Below are 16819 nucleotides of genomic sequence, written 5' to 3'. Positions count from 1 at the left end.
TCTTTAGAGGAGCTCTTTCCCTCTCCTGATGCTGGCTTCAGGGGTGGTGGCTAGAGGGCTCAGCTCTGTCACCGGCTCGAGGGGTCAAGCTGCCTGGACAAAGCCCTGGGTGGGGGATCCTTGACCTCCAGACCCGACATACGCCGCTGGGAGCGTCAGGGGCTGCTGGCGTGGCCCACACACGGCGAGGCCCATGAGCTCTGAAGGAACTTGAGTTGTGACCCTGCACGGAGCCCCTGAACTGTGGGCACAGAGACCTCCCCCTCGAAAGAGCAGAGAGGACTTCAGCAGTAGCGACGACTCAGGAACAACCGGTCGGGTACCAAGTCCCTCCGCCCAGCGGGCCCGTGAGCTGGGGACCGTCACTACCCCACGTCACAGCCGAGGACACGCAGGCTGAGAGAGGTGCCCGGCTGGCTGAGGTGGAGCCGGCGTGGAAGCTCCGGTCCACCTCCACCCCCGCCCCTGCGTCTCCGGGTCAGTGGCGAGACAGAGAACAAACTCAACACTCCATCATTCTCACTGCAAACATCCTCCCCTCGCAGGGTTGACCTGGAGGCTGCAGCCTCCTCGGGAGTGTGTTTATAGATAATTAACTGCTTTTTAGCAGAGAGGCGGGCAGGGGTGTAGGGGGTGGGGACAGGATGGGAACTGGGAGCCCAGCCAATGGCAGATCGATACCCGGCTACCCGGATCCTGCAGGGCGTGGAGGATGCTGTCCGCTCACAGGAGACCCAGCTATGCCCTTGAAGGTCCGGGGAGGGGGGGAGGAGACCTGCTTGGAATTCCAGCTGTGAGCAGCACATCCCCCCTCCCTGGGGATGCCAAGGGCACTGGGCGGGGAGGACGTCTGCTGGGCCCTGGCCCGGGCTGCACAGGTCTGTTTGACGGCTCAAATCCGGATCTCGGGGGAGAGGCTGCCCGCGCCTGCTGTCCGCTCCTCCCCTGCAAGGGGAACTCTGGTGTTTGTTCGATTCGATGCCAGGAAACTCCGCACCCTCTTCTCCCTCCCAGCTCAGTGTAGCACCTGCGTGGCCTCCATACACAGGGCCCCGGGGTGGGGGTGTCTGTGTAACAGGTCTTCTGCCAGCGAGAGCAGTCGGAAGGAGGAGGGCACTGCCTCTTTGGGGACATCCGTCCAGTGCTCACAGTTCTCCTGCACTCGACGGCCAAGAGGCTCAGAGATGGCCTTTCTCTCTCCAGCCTCAGGGAAGGCTGGGTGGCAGTTGAGCTGTCCGTGGTGCTGAGAGCAGGGTGGGGCCGACAGGGGCCTGAGGAGCCCAGTGGCTGTGGAGGCGTTTGGCCCAGGGCTGGCCTGGGGCTGGATGCAGCAGTGTGTCCTGGACGAGGCTCCTGCTGCAGCATTGGATCCCACGGCCAGGACAAGTCTTCCTAACAGCCTGGGGCTGTGTGGGGGCCGGTGTCCTGTGCGTTAGGGAGGGTACCCCCGGGCAGGACTGGTTGAAGGGACGGCTTCAGGGACTGCCTCATTGGTCACTCTGACCCAAGGTCAGAGTGGGCTCACCAGGCCCAGTGAGATGAAAGCCACTAAATTCACTCCTGACCCATTCCTGACGGGCAACAAAGAAGTCAATGAGGTGAACACGATGGCTCTGACTCCTCCCGACTACCCGGAATCCTCCCTCCTGCCTGACTCAACCATGGTCATCGGTTTTCTCTCCTGGGTGTCACCTGCCTATGAGTTCAGAAGCAACCTCAAACACCTGGATTTTCTAAGCTTGAGTGCACAGGGTCTGGGCCAAGGTGAGGCTGATATGTGGCACAAGGGGCCGAAATAGACCTGGCCTACCTGTGCCCACTTGATAGGCATCTATTCATCCATCCATCATTCATCCATCCATTATCCATCCACCCACCCACCCATCCATCCATCCATCATCCATCCATCATCCATCCATCCATTCATCATCCATCCATCCATCCATCATCCATCCATCATCCATCCATCCATCATCCATCCACCCACCCATCTATCCATCCATCCACCCATCCATCCATCCATCATTCATCCATCCATCATCCATCCACCCACCCACCCATCCATCCATCCATCATCCATCCATCATCCATCCATCCATCATCCATCCACCCACCCATCTATCCATCCATCCACCCATCCATCCATCCATCATTCATCCATCCATCATCCATCCACCCACCCACCCATCCATCCATCCATCATCCATCCATCCATCCATCATCCATCCATCCATCCATCATCATCCATCCATCCATCCATCCATTCATCATCCATCCACCCATCCATCCATCCATTCATCATCCATCCACCCATCCATCCATCCATCCATCCATTCATCATCCATCCATCCTTTCATCATCCACCCACCTACCCATTCACTCATTAAACACTTATTCAGCTGCTACTAAGAGCCAGGTGTTCTGAGCAAAGCTTGGAGCCTCCCCTCATGAAGGCACATTTCCGGCAGGGTTGAGGGGCAAGGGAGAGACCACTGGAAGACTTGCACCATGATGTCTGGGGTGAGGAGTAAGGGAGGGAGACAAAGTGTGTCTCTGCGACAGCCGTGGGGGTGGTCAGAGAAAACACACCCCGGGAAATTCCGTTAGGAGGGAGCCCCACTAACTGGGGACCAGGAGTGTGTCTCTGCGACAGCCGTGGGGTGGTCAGAGAAAACACACCCGGGAAATTCCGTTAGGAGGGGAGCCCCACTAACTGGGGACCAGGAGTGTGTCTCTGGTGACAGCGCAGTGGGGGTGGGTCAGAAGAAAACACGAGACACCCGGGAAATTCCATTAGGAGGGAGCCCCACTAACTGTGGACCCAGGAGTGGTGTTCTCTGCGACAGCCGTGGGGGTGGTCAGAGAAAACACACCCCGGGAAATTCCGTTAGGAGGGAGCCCCACTAACTGGGGACCAGGAGTGTGTCTCTGTGACAGCCGTGGGGGTGGTCAGAGAAAACACACCCGGGAAATTCCATTAGGAGGGAGCCCCACTAACTGGGGACCAGGAGTGTGTCTCTGCGACAGCCGTGGGGGTGGTCAGAGAAAACACACCCGGGAAATTCCGTTAGGAGGGAGCCCCACTAACTGGGGACCAGGAGTGTGTCTCTGCGACAGCCGTGGGGGTGGTCAGAGAAAACACACCCGGGAAATTCCGTTAGGAGGGAGCCCCACGCTTTGCCCATGTCCCCTCCCTCAGGTGTGTCTGGTTTTTAAAGGGCTGTGGCAATGACCCTAGGAAGACATGGGGAACATTGATGGAGATGTCATCGGTTGGGATGAAGGCTTGGAAAAGGCAGGAATGGACGTCCCCTGCCTCGGTGGTGGGCCTCGAGGTCAGCTGAAAGATCGGAGGACAGGTAGGACCCTGCTTCCACCATAGTCACAGAAGCCCCACTGGGTCTTAGTGCTGATGGGCCCCCTCTGGTCCCCTCCCTTAATCCTCACATGACCGTACACACACACACACACACACACACACACACACACACACTCTGTGCAGCCTGGACTGGGCTCCCAGACAAAGCTCCCACCTTTCATTCAAATAAATCTCTGTTTACAGTGAGAACTGGTTACCATGGAAATGTCCTTGGGACAGGGTGGAGGGTGCAGAGGGCAAACACAGAGACACTTCTCACTTCAGCAGTGGCTTGGAGCTGGCATGGCATTGGCTGGTGGGCCCGTGTGGGGAGGGGTCTTTGAGGGGCCGCTCCACAGCCTCCCTCCCCTCACCCCCCACCCGGGATCACCTCTCAGAGGACAGGCCCTGCCTGAGACTGGGGGGCGCCGTGCCTGCTCTCTAGAGCTGGTCCCCTTTGTCTGAGAATGGGAGAGTCCTTTCCTGGGAGGCCGGTTGGAGCAGCTGGCCGGAGGGCCCAGAAGTCTGGGGGAAGGATCTCATTCAGAGGCTCCCAGGGTCCCAGGTTCCTCCGGGAACCAGTGGTTTCCAGCAGGCGCAGGTGGGGAGGGCCGGCCGTGCAAATGAATGAGTGAGACCCGATTAATCTGGCTGCGTTAGCAAATCCACAGGGAAAGTTAAATGAGGTTGGACAGATGTGTGTGAGCAGGCGCACGTGGGCAGTCCTCCGTGCCCACCAGGCGCCGGGAAAGGGGTGGACGGACCGGCCCGCTGGCTCCTCTGGGCTCTCCGGCTGAACCCTCCTGCGGGAACGAAGGACCAGGAGGGCCCCCGCCTCGACTGCTGGAGCTAAAGTGAAGGGAACAGAGGCCAGAGCTGGCAGCCTGTGGGTGGACGCCAGCCCCGGGGAACAACGCCAGCACCGGCCTGGGGCCCGGGGTGGGGGCCCTGCCCGACCTCTGCGTGAGCCCTTGGGACACATCAGCTCTCACCAGAGTCTCCCCTAGGTGGCCGTCATAAAGAGCAGGTTTGGGAGCTGGAGCCCAGGCTGGGTAGCCTCTGAGGCGAGGGGGCCAGAACCCAGTGGAACGATGGTCGCTGCTTATAGGCGTTCGGATGCGGTTGGGGGGGACCTGGCCCGGAGCACCGCTGGCTTCTTCCACGGATAAGAGGCCGTGGGGTCGACTCTGTGAACGTCACATCCGGCACTGTTTGTTCTGGGGACAGCAGAGCGGGGGACTGTCCCCGCCTTCCCTGGAGTCATCAGCACTCAATCAACCTCCCTGGACTGCGGTTCCATTCCAGCACGTTTGAACCCTAGTGTGGCCCTGCCCTGGCCAGGAAGCGGCCCTGGCCTGCCGCGCTGGAGGTGGGGTGGGGTCTGGAACCATCCTCCGCTCCCTGGCCCCCAGCCGGAGCCTGTTCCCCAGCTCCCGGTTCAGTCCACCTCTCCAATCAGCTTGGAGAACGTGCCGGTTCCTCGCACAGAGCTGGCTCATGACAGCACAGGAAGATGCCAGAAGAATCCAGGGCCTGGCACAGCACTGGGGGACGTGGGTGGGTAAGGAGGAGAGGAGGCGAGAGACTCTGGCCCCCACCTGTGGAAAGACGACAGAGACCAGACCAGGCCTGGGGTCTGTGGCATGGTCCCAGGGAGAGCCACACGTGGGGCTGGGTGGTGTCCATGAGGGCAGGCTTCCCTGGCTCCAAGGAGGGCCGGCAGGACACAGGTCAGCCCTGAGACATGCCATGCCCGTGGCTGGAAGGAAGCCAGAGTGCAGGCCCCGAAGACAGGTGACCTGGGTTGGAATCTCACGACTGGCTGTGTGACCTTGGGCAGGTGGCTTAGCCTCTCTGTGGGTCCATTTTCTCATCAGAATGCAGGGATAAGCAGAGAGCCCGCCTCCTAAGGGTGTTGCAGGAGCCCAGTGAACCCACCTGTCTCATTTGCATGGGCCAGCATCTAGAATGACCATCGCTGCTGAAACTGCACACGCAGGACCCAGCACTGGAAAGGTCTCTTTGTACCTGCCCAGAGCGGACAGATAACTGGCTGTGAAGAGTGGAGACATGGGGAAGAGGCAGGGGCAGGAGGGGGCGGAGCAGGGCCTGTCCCTGCTGGAAGCGGCGCCTTACCACAGAACCTGTCACTCACTGAGCGTTGGTGTCTGGGTAAGGGGGCCGAGGAGGGGCCTCTGACCCATCTGCTGCCCCTCCAGTGGCGAGGTGCCCGCGTAAGAGGAAGGCGGAGATGTCTCCAGCCCTCAGTCCTCTGCCCCCGTCCTGGCTCTAAGTCTCCGTTTGGGGAGCTCGGTCCCCCGGAGAGCCCCAGCACAGGGATGGGAAGTGAGGAGGGGGGGATTGGGTAACGCGGGCGCAGGAATGGCCGCGGGTCTCGTGTTTCTGCGGCGCGCGCCCTCTCCTCGCTGCAGACTGTGGTCCCACTGCACAACGCGGCTCCTCCCTGCTCGGACAGCGGCCACCTGGACCTGCCTGAGGGCGGAGCCCCCGCCCAGGCACCCAGCACGCCCGCGCCGGCATCTCGGTTCTGACCCATAGTGTTGAAGACCAGTCCCGGCGCGCCCGGGGTGTGTTCTCCTGGCACCTGGGTCTGAAACCCTCCGCGGCCGCCCCACGGCCACTGCCCACAGCGTGCGTTGTGGGCGCTGTCCTCACACCCTCCAGTCCACGGGCTCGCAGGCTGCGCGGAGGTGGGACAGGGAATCCCGCCCCAGGCCGGACCTGCACGCTGCAAGACGAGGCTTCGCGAGGGTGCAGGGGCGGTAGGCTCCTTCCCTCATCCCAGGAACGCGGGCAGTGGGTCGGGCTCCCCACGACATGCTCCTGGTCCGCCGGCGACAGGCGGATAGGGGTGGGCAGTTTCCTGAACGCCTCCCCGGAAAGCTGACGAGGGACCTGTGATTTCTAAGCGGGGTGGAGGTGATGGAGTTAACTAGAAGCGTGCGGGGCGCCCCGCCTCGCGCCCGGAACCCCTGGGTACGCACCTGCCCTCCAGGCAGGCGGTGGGGCGCGGGGGCTGAGGATTGGGGACTAGGGTGGGGTCAGTGCCTCTGGGTTCGGAAACCAGCCCCGCGCTGGCGTCTCCCGGTGGCGCGCCGTGACCACGGTCCCTCCACCCGTGGCGCGGGCACGTCCCCAGCCCCGGAGCACGAGGGAAACTTTACGCGGCGGCTGAGCCCCGCCTCCCCCGCCCCCGTGCTCGCCCGCCCCCTCCGCCCCCGTGCTCGCCCGCCCTCCGACTTCCTCCCTCTCCCTCTCCCTCTCCTCCCCTCCGGCTGGAGGCGGGCAGGTCCGGGCGGGGCTGCGCCGCGGAGCCCACGGCCCCGCACTCCCGGCCCCGCGGGGAGAGCAGCGAGCCCGGCCCGGTGGACGGTGTGGCTGAAGCGGCGCAGGGGGCATGAAGTTGGGCGCACGCGGGCCTCGGAGCGAGGACGCGGCGGAGCCGGCAGCCGCCCGCGTCTAGAGTCGGCTGGGTGCGCCATGGATCTCGGGGGTTCCTGGGCGACGCCGCCGCCGCCGCCGCTGCCGCTGCTGCTGTTCCTGGGGGCCGGCCTCCTGCCCGGTAAGTTTCAGGGAGCTGGAGGGCTCCTCTCTGCCCCTTTCAGGGAGGTCCCTGGCTGCGGACCCAAACCGCGGGTGCGCGCGACGGGGCCACGGCGGAGGCTCCCCGTCCCTGACAAGCCGAGGCGGTCCTGCGGCAGCGGCTGAACGGGGCGAGGAAGGAGTTAACCCGCCCGCATGTGGGGAGCGGGCTTGGGGGGTGGGGGTGGGCTCTCCTTTCGGCAGCTGGACCCAGACGCCCCAAGTCAGGTGGAGAAAAGAGGGGTCCATCTGGCTCACCAGCCCCCAGCCCCTTCCCCTGCAGACCTGCCCCGCCCCCACGCGTGCTCCTGATTTTAGGGGATCACAGGGGTGGCCTCCCGCATTTTCCGCGCTTCCAGGCTCATCAGGACGGAGAAGTTCCAATCCCCTCCGCCTCCCCTCCCATCCGGGCAGCCACCTTGCTATTCAGGGGGGATGGAGGGAATTGAACCCCTGGCCTCCTCATTGAGGAGAAGCGACGTCTTCCTGGTCACTGGGGCCAGGAGGCAAGGTTGGGCTGTAGGCTGGGAGTGCAGGGTCTGGGTCTAGGACCCAGCCCAAGGGTGCACGAGCCCTCCTCAGGTCCTGTCTTTGACTCACAGGTGAGCAGGACTAGAAGAGGGACAAGGGCACGGAGTCTCCCATCCCTCTCCCAAACCACTCAGGAGGCAGGGAGGCGGTCAGACAGCAGGCTGACTATTGAGATGGACCGTGGAATGCAAGGGACAGCTTCCCAGGCCGCCACCCCGGTGGGGGGCTCTCTCCAGCCTTCTGGGAGGGCAGTCTGTGTGTCCATCCAAGAACACAGGGTGCCAGGCTGGCTGTCAGGGTCAGCATTAAAATGCCCCTCAAGGCATTGGGGGAGGGTCATTTCTTCCTGGGCCACACTTGGGGTTGGTGGCAGCCGCTGGAGGCAGGTTCTGGGTGGTTGGACCTTTGCTCCTCTTCTCTGTACCTGCCTGGGTCTGCCCTCTGCCCCCTACGGCCCTCTGTCCCTCATCCTGTGGTTACCCCCACCTTGTGCTGCGAGGCAAGGGTCCTAGGACTGCTGATGGCCAGAGATACTTACCCATATCAGAACCTGTGGGAACAGTTGTCCAGAGGCAGGGAGTGGGGCAGCATGTGCAAAGGTCCTGAGGTGAGAGGGATACGCCAGCAGAGATGGAGGGAAACAGGGTAGCCGAGCACAACCTGGCATGAGGCTGAGGGCAGCCTGGAGGTCAGTCTGGAGGGCCACCGAACCCTGCTCCTGAACCACCACATGCTGGTCCGTCCCCAGTGAGCAGCCACGTGGAGACGCGGGTCCACGCAGAGGAACGGCTGCTGAAGAAACTCTTCTCCGGCTACAACAAGTGGTCCCGGCCCGTGGCCAACATCTCGGATGTGGTCTTTGTCCACTTCGGCCTGTCCATCGCACAGCTCATTGACGTGGTAGGTGTGGCGGTGGGGGTCGGGGGAGCTCGGGGTCCCCTTGGCTGTCACCCATGGTCCTGGCAGGGGCCCCGGGGCTGAGGAGCCTGCACAGGTTCTGAGGGCTGCAGCCTGCACATCCCGCCCGGGCCCTGCCTGTCTCTCCCTGACATGGGGAGACCCCAGAGCCGCGTCTTCAGCCTTGGGAGGGGCTGTCAGCCCCTGAAGCAAAGGGTAGAAATGCCTCCGCTGGGGGGAGGGGGAACAGGGGCTCAGGTCAGGTTGTGGGCGCTTTTGTGTAAATCATGCACCTGATGGGGCAGCACCTGACCTCGGCGGGTCCCTATGATGCAGAGGTGTAGAGCGCAGGGTCTGAGGTGTATTAACCTTCCTGGTTAGGGACTAACAGGGTTGCTGGAAGGATGCTGGGGTCCAGCCTCTAAGTGGCCACTGCTCTGGAGGGGCTGGGGCACCCATTTGGGGTGGGGACCCATCCTGCGAGCATGACCTGACGGGGTGATGGGCACACAGCTGGGGTGGGGTCCCCAAGGCCTTGGAATGTGGGCTCCAGCCTGGCAGGGAGGGGGCCTCTGAAAGCCTGGTTCATCCAGCTGCAGGGGCTACAGAGGTCCCCAATTGCCCGCCCGCCCCCCTGCCAGGACCCTCACCCTGAGTTGGCTCAGTGAGGGGCTTGAGGGCCCTGGTGTCCGGCGGACACCGTCATGGTGACACAAGGGCCGCCCACCTGTCTTCTGCCCTGTGAACTAGCGTAAGCACAGCATTGCCACCTTGGGCTGAGAGGCAATGCTGAGGGGCTTTGGGAGGTGGGAGGGGCTGTGGCCACCTTCAGAAGGACACAGGGCCAGCATGGGCCCCATCAGCAGGGAGACCCCATCGGCTTGCCCATCCTCAGCCATGGCGAGGCTTCCGTTTGCCTCAGGCATTCCGGAGCTGACCTCTAGTGGTTCCTGCAAAGTGCTCCTGGCTGGGGCCCCTCGGGAAGGCAGCTGGAGGCGTCCAGGTTCCTAACCCTGCAGAGGTTCCCAAACACGCTTCAGCGTGGCGGCTGGCGCAGGCGGTCGCTCAGGGTTCCGGCTGCACCCCAGACCTGGCTGCACGGCTCCCTGGGGCTCCTCGCTCCCCCGTTTGCCCAGGAGAGGCCCAGGCTGGGAGGGAAGACCCCAGGCCCCTGGTAGCACCAGGCAGGAGTGAGGTGGGGGGACCAGCTCCCAGTCTGTGCTGTGGCACTGGGGCTGACCATGGGGCACACCCGCACCCACAGGGGTGCTGATGAGCCGTCCTCGCTGAGGCCTGGGCCAGGCTGTAGGTGGAAGGGGCTGGGTGCTGTGCCTTTCCCCTCGCGGGGCTCACGTATTTGCTGCAGAACTGTGGGCTGGAGTGCTGGGGCGTGTGAGTTTACATCTGCAGAGGAGCCTGGGGCATCGCCGATGCTTCCCTGGCCCTGAGCTGACATTGCACTAACGGAGCTGGGCCGCCACCTGGGGAAGGAAGCCAGGCCCTGCCGGTCACCTTGAAGCTCCCTGCGCCTGGGGGGCGGGGGGGGGGGGAGGGTGGGGCGTGGCAGGGCAGGCCCTCTTCCTAGAGGGAAGGGCAGGACTGAGAGCTATCCGTTCCTGGCTCTGCTCAGGTCACACATACTCCCCAGCATCCTTTTCTGGGGGAGTCCCGCTTGTTCAGCTGAGTGGCCTGTCCTAGGTGGACCCACGGTGGAGCAGGGCCAAGGGCAGTGGACACGGCCAGCTGGGGGCTTGTCTGAGTGGAGGCCTGGCGCATACAGAACGGATGTGGTGGCCGCCAGAGGGGGCAGGCGCCTGCTCGCCTAGGCCTCGTGTGCAGAGGGGACAGAGCAGGGCAGGTTCTCAGCCGGGGCGGGGTGGGGGGCTCGGGCACCTCCCTGTCCCACACACAAGTGTCCACACCTGGGGGAAGGTGCAGGCCCCAGCCGCCCATGCCTTTGGCCGAAGCTTGCCCTTGCTTTCCTTCCAAAAAGGTGCAGGCAGGCCTTGTCCCTGTGTCCCCGTGTCCCTCTGGGCCCGCCATCTCTGGCTTGATTACTTCCAGAGACGGGGTGCTCACTCCTGCCCCGTGCTCGCTCAGCCTGGGCCTGTCCTAACGGGCCCCGTCCCCAAGGGGGGGCCGTGACTCCTTTCCTCGTCTGTGTCCTAGGACGAGAAGAACCAGATGATGACGACAAACGTGTGGGTGAAGCAGGTGAGTGGGAGGGGAGCCCCCGCCCCGCCCCCCCACCCCGGCCTCCCCTCTCCTGCCGCTCACCCCCCGCGGCCGCCCCATTCTCCCCCCCCCGCCCCACAGGAGTGGCGTGACTACAAGCTGCGCTGGGACCCCGGCGACTACGACAACGTCACTTCCATCCGCATCCCCTCCGAGCTCATCTGGCGGCCGGACATCGTCCTCTACAACAAGTGAGCCTGGCGGGAGGCGGGGCTGGGGGGTCCCAGCAGGCGAGGTGGCAGGTGCCCACGTCCAGCGGCTCTGCCCAGGCCGGGCGAGCGAGAGGTGGCCTGTCTGGGCCTCACCCAAAGCAGCAAGGAGGTCGAGGGGCCTGGGTGCAGTGAGGGCGTCGGGGCCTCCGTGGCTGCCAGACCCGCCCCAGGGATCTTGGGTGGGCCCCTCTGTCTCGCTTGGCCTGGACTCCCCCCCACCGGGGACAGGGAAAAGGGGCTGGATCCCACCCCCACCCCACGACTGCAGGCCCCCGAGCTGCCCCCTGCGGCTGGGGTCACTTCCAGAACCTGTCCCCTGCCCTACGAGCCACGTCCGTTCCTGGAGTGTGGACATGCGGGGTTCTCGCAGGGAGGGGTGGTGGGGGCCCCGGGCTGCCAGCCTCGGTCCACTCTCAGCCCCCTGCACCCCTCCTCCCCATCTGGGCTCTCCGGCCCCTCCCGGTGGTCATCACCACAAGCCCCCAGACCCACTCCTCACACTCCTGAGCGAACAAAGCCGTGTCCCAGCCCCAGAGCTGAGCTGGCATCTGCTCGTGTGGACGGTTCTGTGTTGAGAGTCCGGGTAGCAGACAGGGGGCTCAGACTGGTCCTGCCCTGGACCCTCACTGGGGGTCTCCGAGCCAGGACAGCCTGCCCCTGGGTCCCTACCGCGTCGTGGCTGAACTCGTGCCCACAGCTCCCGTCTCAGGCTCAGGGGGCTCTCACAGTGCCCACAGAGATGTGCCCGTGGTCCCTCCCACCCTCTGAAGCAGCCCCGCCCCCTCCCCCACACAGACCCCCGCAGACCCCCACACACAGCCCCCTTTCCGGCCCCCGGGGCACTGGGTCTGACCTACAAAACGTTGCTCTTTGAGAACGAGGGAGCTTCTCTTCCAACTTAATTGATTCCAGTAATGGCCGCGGGAAAGTGCTGCACGTGAGGGATGAGGGGCCACGGAGGCGGTTTCGAGGGCACATTAAGCGAGGGGTCAGCTGGGGGAGTGTGGGGGGACAGGCTCTCAGCAAGCCTCCAGCCCGAACCACAAGCCTGAGGCCTCCCGCCACCCCGCCTTCCTGGGGTCCACACTCAGCTCCTCAGCCTCAGGGTCCTCCGCAGCTGCTTAGGAGAGGGGGCTGCCATCTAAACCCTCCGCCCCCCCTCGCTGCTGCCGGGACCTGTGGGAGGTAGTGGGGGGGAGGGGACGTCAGCTTCTCTGTGGGGTGTGGTTGGTGCCGTGCTGGCTGCACCATAGCCACCGAGTGGGCCCAGGTCCTGGGGCAGCCGTGGCTGCAGGCCAGAGGTGGGCACATGAGCAGGGCCCAGCGGTCAGCCGGAGCTGCTGGCCGAGTGGACGTGCGGGGGCAGAGCCCAGCTTTCCAGATGGCTCCGGGGCACCCCTCGTGTTGGGAGATCACACACCTGAGGCTGTGTTGCCTACTTGGAGCACAAGGTGTGGCAAGACCAGTCCTGGGGCATCTCGGGGCCTAGAGCAGGGGCGTTGGCCAGCCAGACCCACAAAGGGCTTGTCTGCGCCTGCCTGGCTCAGGGCCGCAGCCCCACACAGCAAGCCCGGCACAGAGAGGCTCACGGCTGGACGGTTCACCCTGATTCCACGCCCCGCTGGGGTGGGAGGCGGGACCAGGTCCTGCGGGGTGATGCTGTTCTCTGCCCGACCCAGAGGAGCCCGCACTGGGGACAGGGCCCAGGCCTCGCCAGGGGGGTCCCAGCCGTGCCGCTCCTTCGTGCTGGGTTCCATGTGCAGAGCACAGGGCCATCCCTCAGTCCCTCTAGGGGCCTTGCCAAGGCCGGACGGCACCTGTGCTGGTGCCGAGACCAGCATGATGCGGGCGGTGCTGCCAGTGAGGGTCTCCTGGGGGCCGAGGGGAGGTTTCCTGCCAGCTTCCCCTAGGGGGCTTTGCGGGGGGGGCTGCCGCCTCCGCCTGGGTGAGCATCACCAGGTCCGAGTGGACAGCCGGGCCCTGGTGGGGAAACTGAGTCTGAGACAGCGGCACAGCCAGGCCGCCCCTGCCTGGAGCCCAGACCCGGGGTCGTGCGGCAGGTGCCCCCGGGGGCCGGGCGTCGGCCTCCCCCCCCCCCCCGCCCCCGCGTCTCACCCCTCTCTTCCCGCCCAGCGCGGACGGGGACTTCGCCGTCACCCACCTGACCAAGGCCCACCTCTTCCACGACGGGCGGGTGCAGTGGACGCCGCCCGCCATCTACAAGAGTTCCTGCAGCATCGACGTCACCTTCTTCCCCTTCGACCAGCAGAACTGCACCATGAAGTTCGGGTCCTGGACCTACGACAAGGCCAAGATCGACCTGGTGACCACGCAGAGCCGCGTGGACCAGCTGGACTTCTGGGAGAGCGGCGAGTGGGTGATCGTGGAGGCCGTGGGCACCTACAACACCCGGAAGTACGAGTGCTGCGCGGAGGTGTACCCGGACATCACCTACGCCTTTGTCATCCGGCGCCTGCCGCTCTTCTACACCATCAACCTCATCGTGCCCTGCCTGCTCATCTCCTGCCTGACCGTGCTGGTCTTCTACCTGCCCTCCGAGTGCGGAGAGAAGATCACGCTCTGCATCTCCGTGCTGCTGTCGCTGACGGTCTTCCTGCTGCTCATCACCGAGATCATCCCCTCCACCTCGCTGGTCATCCCGCTCATCGGCGAGTACCTGCTCTTCACCATGATCTTCGTCACCCTCTCCATCATCGTCACCGTCTTCGTGCTCAACGTGCACCACCGGTCGCCGCGCACGCACACCATGCCCCACTGGGTGCGCCGGGTCTTCCTGGACGCCGTGCCGCGGCTGCTCTTCATGAAGCGGCCCTCCGTGGTCAAGGACAACTGCCGGCGGCTCATCGAGTCCATGCACAAGGTGGCCGGCGCCCCGCCCTTCTGGCCCCAGCCCGAGGGGGGACCCCGCCCGGCCGGCGGAGTCCGGAGGAGCCGCGGCCCCTCGCCTGCCCTGTCCTTCTGCGGCCCCCTGGATGAGCTGACCAAGCCCCAGGCGGCCTCCGTGTCTTCGCCCTCAGACCAGGCGCCCGCCCTGCAGCCGGCGAAGGCCGAGGAAGCCGGCCCCTGCTCCTCGCCCACCAGCACGCGGGCCCCGGGGCTGGCCAAAGCCCGGTCCCTGAGCGTCCAGTACCTGTCCAGCCCCGGCAAAGCAGAGGACGGGGATGTCCGGTGCCGGTCTCGGAGCGTCCAGAACTGCGCCCCCCGAGAAGAGGCCGCCCCCCAGGCCAACGGCCCCAGGGCCGGCTCTCCAAAGGCTCCCTGGGCCAAACTCCCGCCCCCAGACCAAGCTTCCCCCTGCAAGTGCAAATGCAAGGAGCCATCCCCGGGGTCCCCAGACGCTGCACTCAAAGCCCGCAACACCAGAGCTGCACCCCGGGACCTGCCGCTGTCGCCCGCCCTGACGCAGGCCGTCGAGGGTGTCCAGTACATTGCAGGCCACCTGAAGGCGGAGGATACGGACTTCTCGGTAAGTCCCCGCCCCCAGGCTGCGTCCGGGGGGTTCCCCGGGCCAGGGGGCACAAGCAGGCGCTCTGCAGGAGAGAGTGGCTGGTGAGACAAGTTTCCAGAAACCGTGCCCAGACGCAGGTGGCCAGCTCTGGGGCACGCAGCAGCTGCACCCCCGCCTGGCCGGGCCTCCTCCTCCCTGAGGCTCCCGTCCTGGCCAGGCCCCCAGGGTGGGGCTGGGTGGGGTAAGTGGCCCAGAGTGGCCATCAGGAGCAGCTCATGGGGACGCCCCTTTGGGCTGCAGGACATAAAGCCTGCAGCAGCAGGGAGAGCCGCTAACCCCATTTAGGCCTGGTTGGAGTTAGCTCCGCCTCCGGCCGCCCTTCACCCGGCCGCCTGGTGCCAGGATGCACCACCTGGTTCTGGCTTTGGAGCGAGAGCGTGGGCCGCTCCTCCGGGGACAGTGTGACGTCACAGATCACCTGGGCGACCAGGCAGGCGGGCAGGCAGGCAGCTTTGGTCTGTGCTGGGCGTTTCATCCTGGGGCCGGGGCCGGGCGCACACCCAGGGGGATGGATGAAAGGCCTCAGGAACAGCGCGACCTCCGGCAGCAGCGGGGTAGTCCAGGGCAGACTTATTTATAGGTGACCCTGTTTGCTCTCCGGTTTCCTGGGCATAAACAGGCCATTGAGGTTTGGTGTCAAACCCTCGGGACACCTGATTCCTTCTCAAAATCAGAGCAGGAAATGGCGAGGCGGAATCAGCCCCCCCCCACATGGAATCAGCCCCCCCCCACGCGGAATCAGCCCCCCCCCCCCCCGGCAGGCATGCCCTGAACGGGACGGCTGAGCCCTGCCCCTTGCCCAGGGCCTGTCTGCCCCACCCGTGCCCAGCCAGCCTGGGTCCTGGGGCTGCTCCCTTTCCGGTCCCTCGGGCACCAACAGGCTGCTCTCCCAGGACCCGCTGTGGCCCGGCCGGGCCTCCCTGAGCCGTGTTCGTTGCTCCTGGGGGTCACCACAGAGGTGGTTTAGGAGCCTGGACCTCGGAGTGGCCGGCCCGGGCTGGGGTCTTCTTCCCCCCCTCCCCCCATAGCCTCTCTGTGCCTCGGCAGCCTGGGCCCTGGGGCTCCTCCGTAGACAGAGGAGGAATATGTTTCTGCTGTTCATGCTCAAAGCAGGTGAAGCGGGGGGCACAGCGCTGAACCCCCGTCTCCCACGGCAGCGGTGATGTCGGCCCCTGAGCGGGCCCTCCCCCCTCCAAGCCCCTACGGCTCACGCACGAGCCCCACCTCAGCAGGACAGGTCGCTTCTCTGCGTCCCCTCCCTCCCGGTCACCTCAACGCAGGTGTGCCCGCCTCCCCGGCCAGCCGGGCGGCCAGGAGAGGACACCGGGGACCTGATGTGAGCGTGTGTTTCAGGTGAAGGAGGACTGGAAGTACGTGGCCATGGTCATCGACCGCATCTTCCTCTGGGTCTTCATCCTCGTCTGCCTGCTGGGCACCGTGGGCCTCTTCTTGCCGCCCTGGCTGGCCGGCATGATCTAGGGTTCCCGAGGGACCCTGCACCCTTCGGAGCCGCGCCACCTGCCGGACGGACTCCGCCCCTCCATCTGCTGCCAGCTGCCTCCCCGGGGGAGCCCGTGTGGCTTCGGGGGCTGGGACCGGCCTGGTGGGTGGCCCAGCCGGTCAGTGCTTGTTCTTACCTGCAGGGGGTGTCGCTGCCTGAGTCTTATTAAAGTTTGTCCGAAGCATGGCCATACACTGGCTTCCTGCCCAGGACGGGCGTCCGACTGCCCTCTCTACACAGGTCCTGGCAGCCCCTGCCTGCGTCCTGGGGCCACACCCTCTGCCCCTCTCGGCCCCGAGTACCCCTCCTTGTGTGGGGTCCCGAGGCCGGCTGCCTGTCACCCCCGAGTGTGGGGACACCATCCCCCGGCCCCCAGGCCCGCTCTCTCTGACCGCACAGAGGCAATTCAGCAAACACACTCATCGCATCGGCCAGGGTGGCCTATGCGGGTTTTATCTTGTTTTGTTTAGAAAAATGAGTGAAAACCTAAGTTTTGTACCCAAGGGGGCCTTGGGGACTGGAGCTGTTGGAGAAAATTGGGGGGAGGACCCCGACGGGGGAGGGTCCCTTGGCTCAGGGAGTCCAGACGTTCGCCTTCCAGGGGTCCTGAGGGTCTGGGGTCCACAGGTCCCCGTGGGCACTGGGGGTTTGTGAGGGACCCAGGCTGCGGCCTCCCCATCTGTGCCCCCCGACACCGCCCTGTGGGCTCCCCCTCTGTGCACAGCCCCGACCCGAGACCCCTCTGGGTCACACACATGAGCAGGGATGTGCCTGACGTGGTCAGTGGCCGTGGTGAAGCTGGGGGACCCGGAGGACAGCTCACCTGCCCAGGGCCAACTCGGGGAGCGTCCGAGTGTGGTCTCTGGGGTAGGGTCCCCGCAGGGGTGGAGGAGAGCCCTCACAGGGCTCCTGCCCTTGGATTCGTCCACTGGGGGCCTCTGTCACCCTCCCCG

The 16819-nt window shown here is 65.1% G+C and overlaps 1 protein-coding gene across 2 annotated transcripts; it reads left to right on the top strand.

The window, feature by feature from the left end:
- The first annotated feature begins 6667 nt into the window (after positions 1-6667).
- Positions 6668-16056, top strand: CHRNA4 (cholinergic receptor nicotinic alpha 4 subunit). 2 transcript variants are annotated; one of them, XM_066236722.1, is made up of 6 exons: positions 6668-6941; positions 8241-8392; positions 10559-10603; positions 10706-10815; positions 12970-14323; positions 15719-16056. In XM_066236722.1, the coding sequence occupies exons 1-6, from the start codon at positions 6860-6862 to the stop codon at positions 15842-15844; spliced, it is 1869 nt and encodes a 622-aa protein (XP_066092819.1). In that variant the 5' UTR covers positions 6668-6859; the 3' UTR covers positions 15845-16056. The 2 variants fall into 2 exon arrangements, with proteins under 2 accessions (XP_066092819.1, XP_066092820.1); XM_066236723.1 differs by lacking the exons at positions 6668-6941; positions 8241-8392; positions 10559-10603 and having other exon boundaries at positions 10748-10815; positions 13106-14323.
- The last annotated feature ends 763 nt before the right edge of the window (positions 16057-16819 follow it).

This window comes from Saccopteryx bilineata, chromosome 6 (genome assembly GCF_036850765.1).
Source record: "Saccopteryx bilineata isolate mSacBil1 chromosome 6, mSacBil1_pri_phased_curated, whole genome shotgun sequence".
Taxonomy (NCBI): domain Eukaryota; kingdom Metazoa; phylum Chordata; class Mammalia; order Chiroptera; family Emballonuridae; genus Saccopteryx; species Saccopteryx bilineata.
This window is presented reverse-complemented; position numbering and strand designations above follow the sequence as displayed.

Coding starts and splice junctions, on each gene's coding strand:
- CHRNA4 (XM_066236722.1), top strand. CDS start 6,860: ATGGATCTCGGGGGTTCCTGGGCGACGCCGCCGCCGCCGCCGCTGCCG. Junction 8,393..10,558: donor TCGCACAGCTCATTGACGTG/GTAGGTGTGGCG, acceptor TCTGTGTCCTAG/GACGAGAAGAACCAGATGAT. Junction 14,324..15,718: donor CGGAGGATACGGACTTCTCG/GTAAGTCCCCGC, acceptor CGTGTGTTTCAG/GTGAAGGAGGACTGGAAGTA.